The following is a 16,552-nucleotide window of genomic DNA, read 5'->3' as shown; positions in this document are numbered from 1 at the left end:
GTTGTCCCTTTTACAAAATTCCCAGTTTTCTGGTAATTTTCTCCCTATTGACAATGAATACATCCCACATTTCCCACCAGATTTGAAACGTTCCAACATCCACACTCCACTCATCCTGCACATTCCAACCAGCATGTTTCCCGGTTCCGAACATTCCCTGATTACCCGTAATTACCAGGAATTTCCCTCTATTGAAAATAAATGGGCAATATAAAAACCTCTCCATATCCCACATTTCTCAACCGATTTGAACCGTTCCAACATCCACACACTCCACCCAGCTTGGAAAACCAAACTCAAAGAATTCCAGGAATTCCCAGTTTTCCAAAGCCCTATTTTCGCCTCTTCCTGGAAAGTTTTCAAAGTCCACATTTTTTAACCATGTTTCACCACTTCACCTTCAAACATTCCTCCTAGTTGGGACAACAAAACTACCATTATTCTTTTCGCACAAATTCCCTGTTTTGCCGAAATTCCTGTTACTACCTCTAAATTTTTCAACCGATTAAAAAAATTTCAACACCAACTCATTCATATCATCTAAGACAATTGTGCTAGTATCAGTATTTTTTTTTAAATTCACGGTTTTCTCGATATTTCCAAATGTCCAGGGAATTCCCATTGAAATACAGGGGAACATTTCTCAAAATTCTTCGCATTTTTTCAAACCCGAATCTGACCTTTTCAACTATCCATCCACACTACTCTTCCCATAAGTCAAATGCAAAACATGTCCCTTTCCCAAAATTCCCAGTTTTCCCGTAATTTCTGGTAATTTTCTCCCCATTGACAATGAATACATCCCACATTTCTCACCAGATTTGAACCGTTCCACCATCCATACACTCCACTCACCTTGCACATTCAAGCCAGCATGTCTCCCGGTTCCAAACATACCCTGATTACCCGGAATTACCAGGAATTTCCCTCCATTGAAAATGAATGGGCGATATATAAACCTCTCCATATCCCACATTTCTCAACCGATTTGAACCGTTCCAACATCCACCCACTCCACTTAGCTTCGATAACCAAACTCAAAGAATTCCAGGAATTCCCGGAATTCCAAAATTTCCCAGAATTCCTAGTTTTCCAAAGCCCTATTTTCACCTCTTCCTGGAAAGTTTTCACAGTCCACATTTTTCAACCGTTTTTCACCATTTCACCTTCAAATATATACCTTGTTATTTGCTCAAAACATGCTCAGAGAAAGGAACGCATATTAAATGTTTCTTTGAACGGAGTTCATATTGAACAAGTTAAAGAGGCCAGGTTGCTGGGAGTTACAATAGATGAAAGTGTCAAAGTTTGTTGGCGACGAACCCCAAGATGCAGAGATGATGGCAGGCATAGTGCGAGAAAACATGATTTAATTAAAGACTTTGGCAAAAAACAAACAAAAGGGAACAAACAAAAGGCGCGCACAAGGCGTAGAACAAACTAGGCTATCAACTAAAATAGCACAAAGGCTAACTGTCGACAAGAAACAAAAACACTTACTGTGACACGAAGGAACTATGACTTGAGCGGAGTGGACAAAAGTAGACAGAGCTACAACGACAAATAGTGACAGGTAAAAGTGACAAGTATTATAATGACATTGACCAGTAGACACTACAATAATCCAGCAGTGACTGGAGGGCAGGACAGGTTTAAATAGGCAGCTGGCTGACTGGCACCAGGTGTGGCCACGTGCCAATCAGCCACAGCTGAGGGGACAAAGCACTCAGGGAGACAATCAGGAAATGAAGACAAAATAAAAGCACTGACAGGAAACTAAGAACAGGAAACCAAGACAAACGCAGAGGAAAACAAAAACTAGACCAAACTGTCAGGGACAACCCTGACAGAAAGACTATCTTCGGCCACTCACATTAACAACATAGTAACACAAATGAGCAGAAGCATTTCTATCATAAGAAAAAGTGCCTATTTTTTAACTAACACAACTACTAAGCAAGTTATACAATCTGTTATGGTTTACTAGGGGAGGTGACGGCGACAGACACTAGATGGCAGTGTGAACAATGATTTATTATATATATTAACTATATATATATATAATAATCAAACTATACAAATAAACAATAGAGTGGAGTGTGAACTAGATCCAAAAGTGTATGTGGTGTTAGGCTATGTGTGTAGTTAGCTGAAGTGTGTGTTACCAAGTGTTGAACGAGAGATGAGGAAGTCCAGGGGAAGAGGGGAATCCGTGTCCAAGCGGGAGGTCGAGATCCAAGGGGGCAGTCCGAGAAGCAGGGGAACGACGAGGAATGACGAGACACACAGCAACGTCAAAACACGGGAACGGAGGTCTGCGGTAGGATGACACGACAATGAAACACGGAAGGTAAAACACTGAGAGAGCAAGATACATAAAGCAGGAGATGATCGCTTACTGTACAGTAGACTATATTCCGGCGCCTGATGGCCGGTTCAGCAGGCTTATGAAGGCAGCGTCCTCATTACTGACAGGTGCGCCGATTGTTAGTGAATGATTGCAGCTGGTGGCTGCTGCAGAGCGGAGACGCGCACGGCGCGTCCCTGGAAGTGCGCCGCGGCCGTGGGCGTGGGCGTGTCCCAAGGTGAGACAAGCAGGGCGCAACGATGAGAGAGCGCATGTGGGCGTGGCCCGCGGTGCGCTCGCCATGAGGCACAGATGAGGACGCATTGGAATGCGCCCTGGCCGTGACAGTATCCCCCCCCTATGGACAGCTTCAAGATGTCCTAGAAGTCGAACCCCCCAAAAAACAAGAACAAGAGTCAAGGGAGGGTGGAGGGGCGAACTGGTGGTGGGTCGCCGGCCCAAGTGTCCCCGAATCCACCGGGGATGAGTCTGGTGGCGGCGGCGAGAAGGACGCCGCTGAGGCGGACGACCAAGGAACGGCCACCCTCTTGGCCGTCGGGAAGGCGGACGCCAGTGGTGCCATGATGCGTCTCGCCGGAGACGAGGAGGTGACATCGGAGGCAAAGAGGATGACGTCATCGGCAGCGTGGAAGCGACAGACATCGGCGGCGAGGAAGCGGCAGATGTCATCGGTGACGTGGAAGCGGCAGACGACATCGGCGGGGCAGGCGAGGAAGACGTCATCTGCAATGCAGGCATGGATGCAGCAGGCGTTGTCGGCGCCGGAGAAGAGGACGGCTGAGGTGCTGAGGTCGACGCTGCAGGCCGAGGGGCAGAGGTCGAGGCCAGCCTGGAAGCTGGCGGAGACGCAGGAGTCAGCCTGGAAGCTGGTGCTAGCTCGGAGGCTAGTTCGGGGACAGGTGCTAGCTCGGAGGCTAGTTCGGGGACAGGTGCTAGCTCGGAGGCTAACTCGGGGACAGGTGCTAGCTCGGAGGCTAGCTCGGCGTCAGGTGCTTGCTCGGACGCTAGCTCGGGGTCAGGTGCTAGCTCGAACGCTAGCTCGGGGTCAGGTGCTAGCTCGGACGCTAGCTCAGGGTCAGGTGCTAGCTCGGACGCTAGCTCGGGGACAGGTGGTAGCTCGGACGCTAGCCAGGGGACTGGTGGCTGCGGCTGGGAAAAGCAGAAAACAGATGGTATTTCTCTGGCAGGGGGTAGAATGTCTGGGTGCAGCTGTGCTACCACATCAGCACAGCCACCAGTGCTAAAATGAAAGAGTGATGGTATTGGTCTGGTAGGGGGTAGCCTGGCTGGATGCAGCACCACATCAGCACAGCCACCAGTACTATCCCCCCCCTCTGAACGCGGATGCCAGACGCTTCCAGCTGACTGAGGAACAGTCACTAAGGGTGGGAGGTGGGTGGCCAGGCGGAGGGTAAATTCCTCCATCCCCATATTGGAGTTAAACAGTCCCTTGAAGGAGTGTTGCGGAGGGCTATAAAAATTGTCCTGGGTGGAGGTAAAAGAAAAAGACATCCTGAGAGGGGCAGCAAGAAAAAAAAAATGGAGAGAAAGAAAAAAAAAAGTCACTGGGGGAGGGGCTAAAGTCACTGGGGGCGGGGCTAAGGAACTGTGCCGTCAGGTCCCTAATCAATTGGCCGGAATATACTGTTATGGTTTACTAGGGGAGGTGACGGCGACAGACACTAGAGGGCAGTGTGAACAATGATTTATTATATATATTAACTATATATATATATAATAATCAAACTATACAAATAAACAATAGAGTGGAGTGTGAACTAGATCCAAAAGTGTATGTGGTGTTAGGCTATGCGTGTAGTTAGCTGAAGTGTGTGTTACCAAGTGTTGAACGAGAGATGAGGAAGTCCAGGGGAAGAGGGGAATCCGTGTCCAAGCGGGAGGTCGAGATCCAAGGGGGCAGTCCGAGAAGCAGGGGAACGACGAGGAATGACGAGACACATAGCAACGTCAAAACACGGGAACGGAGGTCTGCGGTAGGATGACACGACAATGAAACACGGAAGGGAAAACACTGAGAGAGCAAGATACATAAAGCAGGAGATGATCGCTTACTGTACAGTAGACTATATTCCGGCGCCTGATGGCCGGTTCAGCAGGCTTATGAAGGCAGCGTCCTCATTACCGACAGGTGCGCCGATTGTTAGTGAATGATTGCAGCTGGTGGCTTCTGCAGAGCGGAGACGCGCACGGCGCGTCCCTGGAAGTGCGCCGTGGGCGTGTCCCAAGGTGAGACAAGCAGGGCGCAAGGATGAGAGAGAGCGCATGTGGGCGTGGCCCGCGGTGCGCTCGCCATGAGGCACAGATGACGACGCATTGGAATGTGCCCTGGCCGTGACACAATCCCTTGTATTGTCACATATTGACTACTGCCCAGCAATCTGGTCTAATGCATCTAAACAAGAACTCAATAAAATCCAGATTGCCCAAAACCGAGCTGCCAGACTAGCTCTCCATTGCTCATTTAGGACCGGCGTTGAGATCATGCATACTGAATTGTCATGGATGAGAGTTGGTGAAAGACTAGCTTGTAGTTTGATTTTCTTTTAAAAAAAAATCTATCCATCCATCCATCCATCCATCCATCTTCTTCCGCTTATCCGAGGTCGGGTCGCGGGGGCAGCAGCCTAAGCAGGGAAGCCCAGACTTTCCTCTCCCCAGCCACTTCGGCCAGCTCCTCCCGGGGGATCCCGAGGCATTCCCAGGCCAGCTGGGAGACATAGTCTTCCCAACGTGTCCTGGGTCTTCCCCGTGGCCTCCTACCGGTTGGACGTGCCCTAAACACCTCCCGAGGGAGGCGTTCGGGGGGCATCCTGACCAGATGCCCGAACCACCTCATCTGGCTCCTCTCGATGTGGAGGAGCAGAGGCTTTACTTTGAGCTCCCCCCGGATGGCAGAGCTTCTCACCCTATCTCTAAGGGAGAGCCCCGCCACCCGGCGGATGCAACTCATTTCGGCCGCCTGTACCCGTGATCTTGTCCTTTCGGTCATAACCCAAAGCTCATGACCACAGGTGAGGATGGGAACGTAGATCGACCGGTAAATTGAGAGCTTTGCCTTCCGGCTCAGCTCCTTCTTCACCACAACGGATCGATACAGCGTCCGCTTTACTGAAGACGCCGCACCGATCCGCCTGTCGACCTCACGATCCACTCTTCCCCCACTCGTGAACAAGACTCCTAGGTACTTGAACTCCTCCACTTGGGGCAGAGTCTCCTCCCCAACCCGGAGATGGCACTCCACCCTTTTCCGGGCGAGAACCATGGACTCGGACTTGGAGGTGCTGATTTTCATCCCAGTCGCTTCACACTCGGCTGCGAACCGATCCAGCGAGAGCTGAAGATCCTGGCCGGATGAAGCCATCAGGACCACATCATCCGCAAAAAGCAAGAGACCTAATCCTGCAGCCACCAAACCGGATCCCCTCAACGCCTTGACTGCGCCTAGAAATTCTGTCCATAAAAGTTATGAACAGAATCGGTGACAAAGGGCAGCCTTGGCGGAGTCCAACCTTCACTGGAAACGTGTCCGACTTACTGCCGGCAATGCGGACCAAGCTCTGACACTGATCGTACAGGGAGCGGACCGCCACAATCAGACAGTCCGATACCCCATACTCTCTGAGCACTCCCCACAGGACCTCCCGAGGGACACGGTCGAATGCCTTCTCCAAGTCCACAAAGCACATGTAGACTGGTTGGGCAAACTCCCATGCACCCTCAAGGATCCTGCCGAGAGTATAGAGCTGGTCCACAGTTCCACGACCAGGACGAAAACCACACTGTTCCTCCTGAATCCGAGGTTCGACTATCCAGCGTAGCCTCCTCTCCAGTACACCCGAATAAACCTTACCGGGAAGGCTGAGGAGTGTGATCCCACGATAGTTGGAACACACCCTCCGGTTCCCCTTCTTAAAGAGAGGAACCACCACCCCGGTCTGCCAATCCAGAGGTACCGCCCCCGATGTCCACGCGATGCTGCAGAGTCTTGTCAACCAAGACAGCCCCACAGCATCCAGAGCCTTAAGGAACTCCGGGCGGATCTCATCCACCCCCGGGGCCTTGCCACCGAGGAGCTTTTTAACTACCTCAGCAACCTCAGCCCCAGAAATAGGAGAGCCCACCACAGATTCCCCAGGCACTGCTTCCTCATAGGAAGACGTGTTGGTGGGATTGAGGAGGTCTTCGAAGTATTCCCTCCACCGATTCACAACATCCGCAGTCGAGGTCAGCAGAACACCATCCGCACCATACACGGTGTTGACAGTGCACTGCTTCACCCTCCTGAGGCGGCGGATGGTGGTCCAGAATCGCTTCGAAGCCGTCCGGAAGTCGTTTTCCATGGTTTCTCCAAACTCCTCCCATGTCCGAGTTTTTGCCTCCGCGACCGCCGAAGCCGCACACCGCTTGGCCTGTCGGTACCTGTCCGCTGCCTCCGGAGTCCTATGAGCCAAAAGAACCCGATAGGACTCCTTCTTCAGCTTGACGGCATCCCTCACCGCCGGTATCCACCAACGGGTTGTAGGATTACCGCCACGACAGGCACCAACTACCTTGCGGCCACAGCTCCAATCAGCCGCCTCGACAATAGAGGCGCGGAACATGGTCCACTCGGACTCAATGTCCAGCACCTCCCTCGTGACATGTTCAAAGTTCTTCCGGAGGTGGGAATTGAAACTCTCTCTGACAGGAGACTCTGCCAGACGTTCCCAGCAGACCCTCACAATGCGTTTGGGCCTGCCAGGTCTGTCCGGCATCCTCCCCCACCATCGCAGCCAACTCACCACCAGGTGGTGATCGGTAGAAAGCTCCGCCCCTCTCTTCACCCGAGTATCCAAAACATGAGGCCGCAAATCTGATGACACAACTACAAAGTCGATCATGGAACTGCGGTCTAGGGTGTCCTGGTGCCAAGTGCACATATGGACACCCTTATGTTTGAACATGGTGTTCGTTATGGACAATCTATGACGAGCACAAAAGTCCAAAAACAAAACACCACTTGGGTTCAGATCCGGGCGGCCATTCTTCCCAATCACGCCTCTCCAGGTTTCACTGTCGTTGCCAACATGAGCGTTGAAGTCACCCAGTAGGACAAGGGAATCACCCGGGGGAGCACTTTCCAGTACTCCCTCGAGCGCATCCAAAAAGGGTGGGTACTCTGAACTGCTGTTTGGTGCGTAAGCACAAACAACAGTCAGGACCCGTCCCCCCACCCGAAGGCGGAGGGAGGCTACCCTCTCGTCCACCGGGTTGAACTCCAACGTGCAGGCTTTGAGCCGGGGGGAAACAAGAATTTCCACCCCAGCTCGTCGCCTCTCACTGCGTGCAACGCCAGTGTAGAAGAGAGTCCAGCCCCTCTTGAGAGAACTGGTTCCAGAGCCCTTGCTGTGCGTCGAGGTGAGTCCGACTATATCTAGCCGGAACTTCTCTACCTCGCGCACTAGCCCAGGCTCCTTCCCCCCCAGCGAGGTGACGTTCCACGTCCCAAGAGCTAGCTTCTGTAGCCGAGGATCAGACCGCCAAGTGCCCTGCCTTCAGCTTCCGCCCAGCTCACAATGCACCCGACCTCTACGGCCCCTCCCATGAGTGGTGAACCCATTGGAGGGGTGACCCACGTTGCCTCTTCGGGCTGTGCCCGGCCGGGCCCCATGGGGACAGGCCCGGCCACCAGGCGCTCGCCATACATACCATAAACCTTCATATCTGTATTCTCAGCTGTTGCTTGCTAATGACAGTCACAACTATGGTACCAGGCTAGCCCTAAGAGGTGCTTTCACCCGTCTTTTGAAAAAGACTGTAATGTATAGGGCAGGGGTCGGCAACCTTTACCACTCAAAGAGCCATTTTGGCAAGTTTCACAAATTAAAGAAAATAATGGGAGCCACAAAAAAAAAATTTAAATTTAAAATGAAAAACAACGCATAAAAAGCTTAAATTGCTTTGTGCTATGTTAACCAGGGGTCTCAGACACACGCACCGGCACGCACCTTAATATGGAAATTTGATGTTAGCGCGGTCCGCGAGTTTTGAATGAATGGCGTTTGATAGCATCATACTTGCCAATCCTCTCATTATTTCCGGTCGACTCCCGAATATCAGGGCGTGATGGCACTGCTTTTGGAGCCCTCTACAGTCTGCCAAAACAGTGTGCCTGCTCGACCACATGTAGAATGCAGCTTCAGCTTGCTCACGTAAGTGACAGCAAGGCGTACTACTTCAACAGCCACACAGCTTACACTGACGGTAGCCGTACAAAAACAACTTTAACACTGTTACGTTACAAATATGCGCCACACTTTGAACCCACACCAAAAAAGAATGACAAACACATTTCTGGAGAACATCTGCACTGTAACACAACATAAACACAACACAATAAATACCCAGAATCCCATGCAGCCCTAACTCTTCCGCTCAACCGACGCACGGAGGGGGGGAGGGTTGATGTGTGGGGGGGTTTGGTGGTAGCGGGGTGTATAATCTAGACCGGAAGAGTTAGGGCTGCATGGGATTCTGGGTATTGGTTGTGTTGTGTTACACTACCGTCAGTGTAAGCTGTGTGGCTGATGAGTAAGTATGCTTTGCTGTCTCCTACGTGTGCAAGTAAAAGCTACATACAACATGTGGCCGGGTTGGCACGCTGTTAGTAAATGCTGTAGAGGACAATTACTGCAGTGCATTAGGGTACGCCCTTTATTTAGTGATTACAGTGGAAATAGGATTATAATTGCCCTTGGAGATTTCTTAGACAGGCACTGAGATCCACAAGTCTCCTGGGAAAATCGGGGGGTCGGCAAGTATGCAGCTGAGCAGCATCAGAGTGGTCAAAGAGCCGCATGCGGCTCCGGAGCCGCGGGTTGCCGACCCCTGGTATAGGGCAATCACTTACTGGAATCAACTTCCACAATATCTGGTATCAATCACCAGTATAGTGGGTTTTAAGGATAGACTAAGAGGAGAAGTATTACGGAAAGAGATTATTCTAGATTGTACCTAATGTCATGACTGTTTTTATTGACTATTGACTATCTTATCGATTGTGGCACAAGCAGTAGAAAATGGATGGATGGTACTTTTTCGTCACTTATTGTTTGTCTTTGGTACACTAATGTGTATATTTTAGGCCATTGGTTCTTTGTTTTATTTTTGCAAAAATATATATATATATTTTTATATTGCTATTTTTATCTTTGGTATGAACATTATTATGTAAACTCAAAGTTATTATTACTTTTTTTGGTTCTTTGTTGTTGCTATTTTTGTATTACAACATTTTATTATTTGATCATGTTGTACTGCATTTTAATCTTTTGTTTTGTGATTGTGTGATGTTTTTTCTCTGGACCCCAGGAAGAATAGTCTCCACTGCGGTGTAGACTAATGGGGATCCTTAATAAACTAGAAAAAACAACAACATTCCTCTTAGTTGGGACAACAAAACAAGCATTTTCTTTTCGCACAAATTCCCTGTTTCCCTGAAATTCCGAAATACCCGTTTAAATTCAAACCGTTACTATGTCACCATTTTTTAACCGATTAGAACAATTCCAACACCAACCCATTCATATCGCCTAGGACAATTGTGCTTGTATTAATATTTTAAAAAAATCCCGGTTTTCCCGAAATTCCCAAATGCCCAGGGAATTCCCATTCAAATGAATGGGAACATTTCTCAAAATTATTCGCATATTTTTAAACCCGAATCCAAGCTTTTCAACCATCCACCCACACCACTCTTCCAATAAATCGAACGCAAAACATGTTGTCCCTTTACCAAAATTCCCGGTTTTCCTGGAATTTTCGGTAATTTTCTCCCCATTGACAATGAATATATCCCACATTTCTGAACCGATTTGAATCGTTCCAACATTCACACAGTCCACTCACCCTGCACATTCAAGCCAGCATATTTCCCGGTTCCGAACATTCCCTGATTACCAGGAATTTCCCTCCATTGAAAATGAATGGGAAATATACAAACCTCTCCATATCCCACATTTCTCAACCGATTCGAACCGTTCCAACCGGAATTGCAAAGTCTAGTTGTGTTGTACTTTTGTAGCTGTATGACAAAATAGTGCCACTGAACTGACAGCTGGTGGCAGCAGCTCTGTGCTCTTTTGTGTCCTCCTTTGTGTTGTTTAATGTTTCCCTCTGGTGTTTTTTACCTTTTAGTGTAAACCCTTTACACTGCACAACCATTTGTGTCACTTTTTGGGACTTCTTCTCTACTTTTAGCGCTTTTTTGTGGACTTTTCGAATCTGCACTGTTCTGTGGAAGTGTGCGTAGACAACAGCAGCATCGTATAGTTAGTGTAGCATCGCTAATCATTGTTATTAAAGTATTTTGCGTCCGACTTTTTTATTTCCTTCTCAGCGAGATGAACGACACGCAGCATACCATGCACTATCTTGAATAAAGAGGCGTGTGTGATTGCTGAGCGGACACAAACCTGTTCCGTCCTCCACATTTTCCACCTCCATCACCTCCGTGTTGATTCTGCCCCTGAAGACGTAAAGCGGGCCGTTGATGGACTTGGTCCTCTTGGTGGACTTCTTCCCAGAAACCCTAGAAGAGAGTAGACGGCGGCGTGGTCACGTAAGACGTCACACACTTCATCTCGACGCAGTGTTCATTCTCACCTGGACTTCCTTTTACAGTAGACCAGAAGGTTGTCGAACAGGAAGAAGACGCGCTGTTGAATGTTCCCTGCCGAGATTTTGAGGAGATTTCCATGAAGCAGCAACTCGGAGCAGATGTCTGTGAGGTTGGTGCCCTGAAAGCAAAAAGCAAACCAGTCTAAAATAAGATGCAAAAAGGATTTCTATTTTCATGATTTTATAACCATAATACGTTTTCATACAACCTGTTTGTAAAAAAAAAAAAAGAAGAAAAGAATACCCCCCCCCCTGTATATATATATATATATATATATACATATACAGTATATATACATACATATATATATATATATATATATATATATATATATATACATATATACGTATATATATATATATACACATATATATATATATATATATATATATATACAGTATATATACATACATATATACATATATATATATACGTATACAGTATATATACATACATATATATATATATATACACACATATATATATATACATATATATATATGTATACATATATATACGTATACATATATATACGTATACATATACATATGTATACATATATATATATATATATATATATATATATATATATATATATATATATATATATATATATATATATATATATATATATATATATATATATATATATAACTATATATATATATATATACAAATATATATATATATACATATATTAGGGGTGTAGCGGTACGTGTATTTGTATTGAACCGTTTCGGTACGGGGGTTTCGCTTCGGTTCGGAGGTGTACCGAACGAATTCCCACACGAACATATTAAGTAGCCGCCTAAGCTAAAGTCTTAACAAGCTGCTCCGCTTCGTTCTGCCTGTCTCTGTCAGCACTCTACACAGCACCCAGCATTGTCCCACCCTCACAACCATCTGAATGGTTACACGCAGAGCGGTAACAGTCAATCAGCAGCGCGTATTCAGAGCGCATGGTGTCAGTGCTCATGATGAGCAGGTAGGTGTTTAGCAGGTAAGCATCAGGCAGCGGACTCTCCCCAAATGATAATAAACACCTCCCAGTCAACTACTAGTAACATCCCTATGAGCCCGTTGACCTTCTAGAAATATAAACGGCAGCTTCAGCTCGCTCGCAGTCCTGGCTTGAGGTGAAGGCTAATTAGCTTTTAGAGTAACGTTAGCTAATTTTTTAGTGTGTGTGTGTGTGTGTGTGTGTGTGTGTGTGTGTGTGTGTGTGTGTGTGTGTGTGTGTGTGTGTGTGTGTGTGTGTGTGTGTGTGCGGGTGTGTGAGTGTGTGTGTGTGTGTGTGTTACGGACAGCAAAGCCCTGTCTGTCTGTTATTTCACTTTACCTTTTTCTGTGTTGATTGAGTTGTGTTGAAGCAGCAAAAAAGGACATTATGTTAAATGAAGAGTTTCTGTCTCTGATAGTTGATATAATAATGTAACTGCATCATTAAGCCTACATGAACTCCATGGTGTTCAGGGAAGAATAGTCTCTCCTATTGCTATCGTACTATTTTTTCAGCTATAGTTACATTAATCATTAGAAATGCAGCAGCCTAGTTTTGAATGGCAGGGTCCCTGCTATCACATATTGATAAAAATATAACATTTACATAATAAAAACAACTACAGGCTTCCCAAATGCTGTAATAAATTAAGCATGATGAGTTGACTTGAAACTGTTTAATGTTGCACTTTTTATATATAGAAGAAAAGTTTTGTCATTTTATTTAATCTGAGCAACAACTTGAGGCAGTTTAATGTTGATTAACGTGGGCATAATTATTATAGGGTTCCCAATGTTAAAAAGATACAGCCATTGTTTACAAATTTGGTAAATAAATAACCAAAAAATGTATATTTTGTTGTTTTCTTACTGAACCGAAAATGAACCGAACCGTGACCTCTAAACCGAGGTACGTACCGAACCGAAATTTTTGTGTACCGTTACACCCCTAACATATATACATATATATACATACATACATACATACATATATCTATACACATATCTAAATGTATACATATAAATATACATATATACACATATATACTGTACATATACCGTATGTATGGATATATGCATTCACATACATATATATATATTATATATGTATGTGAATATATACATACATATATACATACATACATACATACATATATATATATATATATACATATATGTGTGTGTGTGTGTAAACTAAAAAGTGTGTATTTATATATTAATAGATATCTATATCTATATACATATGCATATATCTATATGTATACATATATAAACATACATATATATACACATATATACATACATGTATACATATATACATACACATACATATATACGTATAAAAATATACATATATATATATGTATACATACATATATACACATACATATATACAGTATATACACATACATACATATATCTATACATACATACAGTATCGCTCTCTCATATATCTATACACATATACTGTATATGTATAAATATACATGTATACACATACATTTATATATATACATATATTTATAAATACATACATATATATGAATATACATATATGTATGCAAACATATACTCCAATATGTACATATATATACATATATCTACCTATATATATATCTATATCTATACATATATACAGTATCTCTCTCTCATGGTAGGCTATAGCTTGCAGCTACACAACAGCTTAGCACGCAATTGCACACAAGCTCGACATACGTAATACTAATTGAACAATCTCCCAGTGTAAAATAAAAATAAACAAGTATTAAATAATTATAGTTGCATATTACTTACACATACAAAGTCTCCAAGGCAGTTTTGGAACGTATCCAGTAAAAAACGTGTCCGCATCGTTCAACTTACCACGCCGTGACTAATTGTGACCACTGGGTGTTGCAAAAAAAAAACACAAAACAATTATCACTCCACTTCGACTTAAAGACAGCATACATCCTTTCCAGACTGTTAACAATGAATAGTTCCGTTTCAATCAATCAATCAATCAATCAATGTTTATTTATATAGCCCTAAATCACAAGTGTCTCAAAGGGCTGCTTGACTCATTACACACGATAAAACCTTTTCTAAAATTCCACACAACAATACAGGATGTGCTATTCAGGCTAACATCAATATCGATATCGGAAGTGGAAACGTTGTGTCGGGACACCTGTAGCACCGTAGGTCACCTAGCCTCTGGTAGTGTTGCTAACGTTCGTGTCCCGCTCCTTATTGTTGTATTGTTGACATATAGACATGTTGTTGTTGGACAAGTGCACAGTTAAAGTTTCTAGCGCACTTTAAATTGAAAGATTGCAAAATGGAGGCGACTGAAAGGTGGCTTAAGGACTGGTGCACTGCACTTAGCGTTGTCATCAGGCAGCAGCTGTAAAGGAAGGCACTAAGGACGTGAGGGAGTTCCCTTTTCTTCCTGCGGGAAACATAAATCCGTTTTAAGTAGGAGGGAGGAAAACAAAGACAAAGTGTTGTGCTCTGAACTCAGCATGCACTTCAAGTGCTGCCTTAAAGGCAATCATATGCACGATGGGCACATTGCCACTGAAATGCATATATTGATTTTTATTTATACACTTCTAAATGCGTCACATTTTCTAAAGGTCCTAACATGTACAAAAATATTATTCTATAAGAGAGAAAAAACATAAATGAATATATGTAATATATGTATGTTTTATGTTTTTTTTCATTATTTCTTTTGATTTGTTGTTGGCAAAAAAAATAAAAAATGTTCAACAAATTATCAATTTGTATTCTTAATAATAATAAGACACATAAATAGACAATTTTTCTTCTAAAGCCAAATAAAATAAAAAATACTCTGTATGAGTGTGTGTGTGCGTGTGTGTGTATATATGTATATGTACAGTATAAATGTGTGTGCGTGTGTGTACACACATATATTTATATATATATATATATATATATATATATATATATATATATATATATATATATATATATATATATATATATATATATATACATACATATATACATACACATATATACAAACCCTGTTTCCATATGAATTGTGTTAGATGTATATAAATGGAATACAATGATTTGCAAATCCTTTTCAACCCATATTCAATTGAATGCACTACAAAGACAATATATTTGATGTTCAAACTTAGAATTTCATGGCTGCAACACATGCCAAAGTAGTTGGGAAAGGGCATGTTCACCACTGTGTTACATGGCCTTTCCTTTTAACAACACTCAGTAAACGTTTGGGAACTGAGGAAACACATTTTTTAAGCTTCTCAGGTGTAATTCTTTCCCATTCTTGCTTGATGTACAGCTTAAGATGTTCAACAGTCCGGGGTCTCCCTTGTGGTATTTTAGGCTTCATAATGCGCCACACATTTTCAATGGGAGACAGGTCTGGAATACAGGCAGGCCAGTCTAGTACTCGCACTCTTTTACTATGAAGCCACGTTGATGTAACACATGGCTTGGCATTGTTTTGCTGAAATAAGCAGGGGCGTCCATGGTAACGTTGCTTGGATGGCAACATATGTTGCTCCAAAACCTGTATGTACCTTTCAGCATTAATGGCGCCTTCACAGATGTATAAGTTACCCATGTCTTGGGCACTAATACACCCCCATACCATCACAGATGATGGCTTTTCAACTTTGCGCCTATAACAATCCGGATGGTTCTTTTCCTCTTTGGTCCGGAGGACACGACGTCCACAGTTTCCAAAAACAATTTGAAATGTGGACTCGTCAGACCACAGAACACTTTTCCACTTTGTATCAGTCCATCTTAGATGAGCTCAGGCCCAGCGAAGCCGACGGCGTTTCTGGGTGTTGTTGATAAACGGTTTTCGCCTTGCATAGGAGAGGTTTAACTTGCACTTACAGATGTAGCGACCAACTGTAGTTACTGACAGTGGGTTTCTGAAGTGTTCCTGAGCCCATGTGGTGATATCCTTTACACACTAATGTCGCTTGTTGATGCAGTACAGCCTGAGGGATCGAAAGTCACGGGCTTAGCTGCTTACGTGCAGTGATTTCTCCAGATTCTCTGAACCCTTTGATGATATTACGGACCATAGATGGTGAAATCCATAAATTCCTTGCAATAGCTGGTTGAGAAAGGTTTTTCTTAAACTGTTCAACAATTTGCTCAAGCATTTGTTGACAAAGTGGTGACCCTCGCCCCATCCTTGTTTGTGAATGACTGAGCATTTCATGGAATCTACTTTCATACCCAATCATGGCACCCACCTGTTCCCAATTTGCCTGTTCACCTGTGGGATGTTCCAAATAAGTGTTTGATGAGCATTCCTCAACTTTATCAGTATTTATTGCTACCTTTCCCAACTTCTTTGTCACGTGTTGCTGGCATCAAATTCGAAAGTTAATGATTATTTGCAAAAAAAAAAATGTTTATCAGTTTGAACATCAATTATGTTGTGTTTGTAGCATATTCAACTGAATATGGGTTGAAAATGATTCGCAAATCATTGTATTCCG

The 16,552-nt window shown here is 44.3% G+C and overlaps 1 protein-coding gene across 2 annotated transcripts in view; it reads right to left on the bottom strand.

Annotated features, from left to right (window-relative positions):
• prex1 (phosphatidylinositol-3,4,5-trisphosphate-dependent Rac exchange factor 1) overlaps positions 1–16,552 on the bottom strand; it is a 252,337-nt gene that overhangs the window by 132,263 nt on the left and 103,522 nt on the right. For both annotated transcript variants that reach the window (XM_062057106.1, XM_062057114.1), the window contains exons 7-8: positions 11,033–11,166; positions 10,843–10,958 (exon numbers count right to left, since the gene is read on the bottom strand). In XM_062057106.1, coding sequence (XP_061913090.1) covers positions 10,843–10,958; positions 11,033–11,166 — 250 coding nt within the window. The remainder of the gene's footprint in view (positions 1–10,842; positions 10,959–11,032; positions 11,167–16,552) is intronic.

The sequence above is a fragment of the Entelurus aequoreus genome, linkage group LG01 (genome assembly GCF_033978785.1).
Source record: "Entelurus aequoreus isolate RoL-2023_Sb linkage group LG01, RoL_Eaeq_v1.1, whole genome shotgun sequence".
Classification (NCBI taxonomy): Eukaryota; Metazoa; Chordata; class Actinopteri; order Syngnathiformes; family Syngnathidae; genus Entelurus; species Entelurus aequoreus.
Note: the sequence above shows the minus strand (reverse complement) of the source record. Positions and strands in the feature narration are given on the sequence as shown.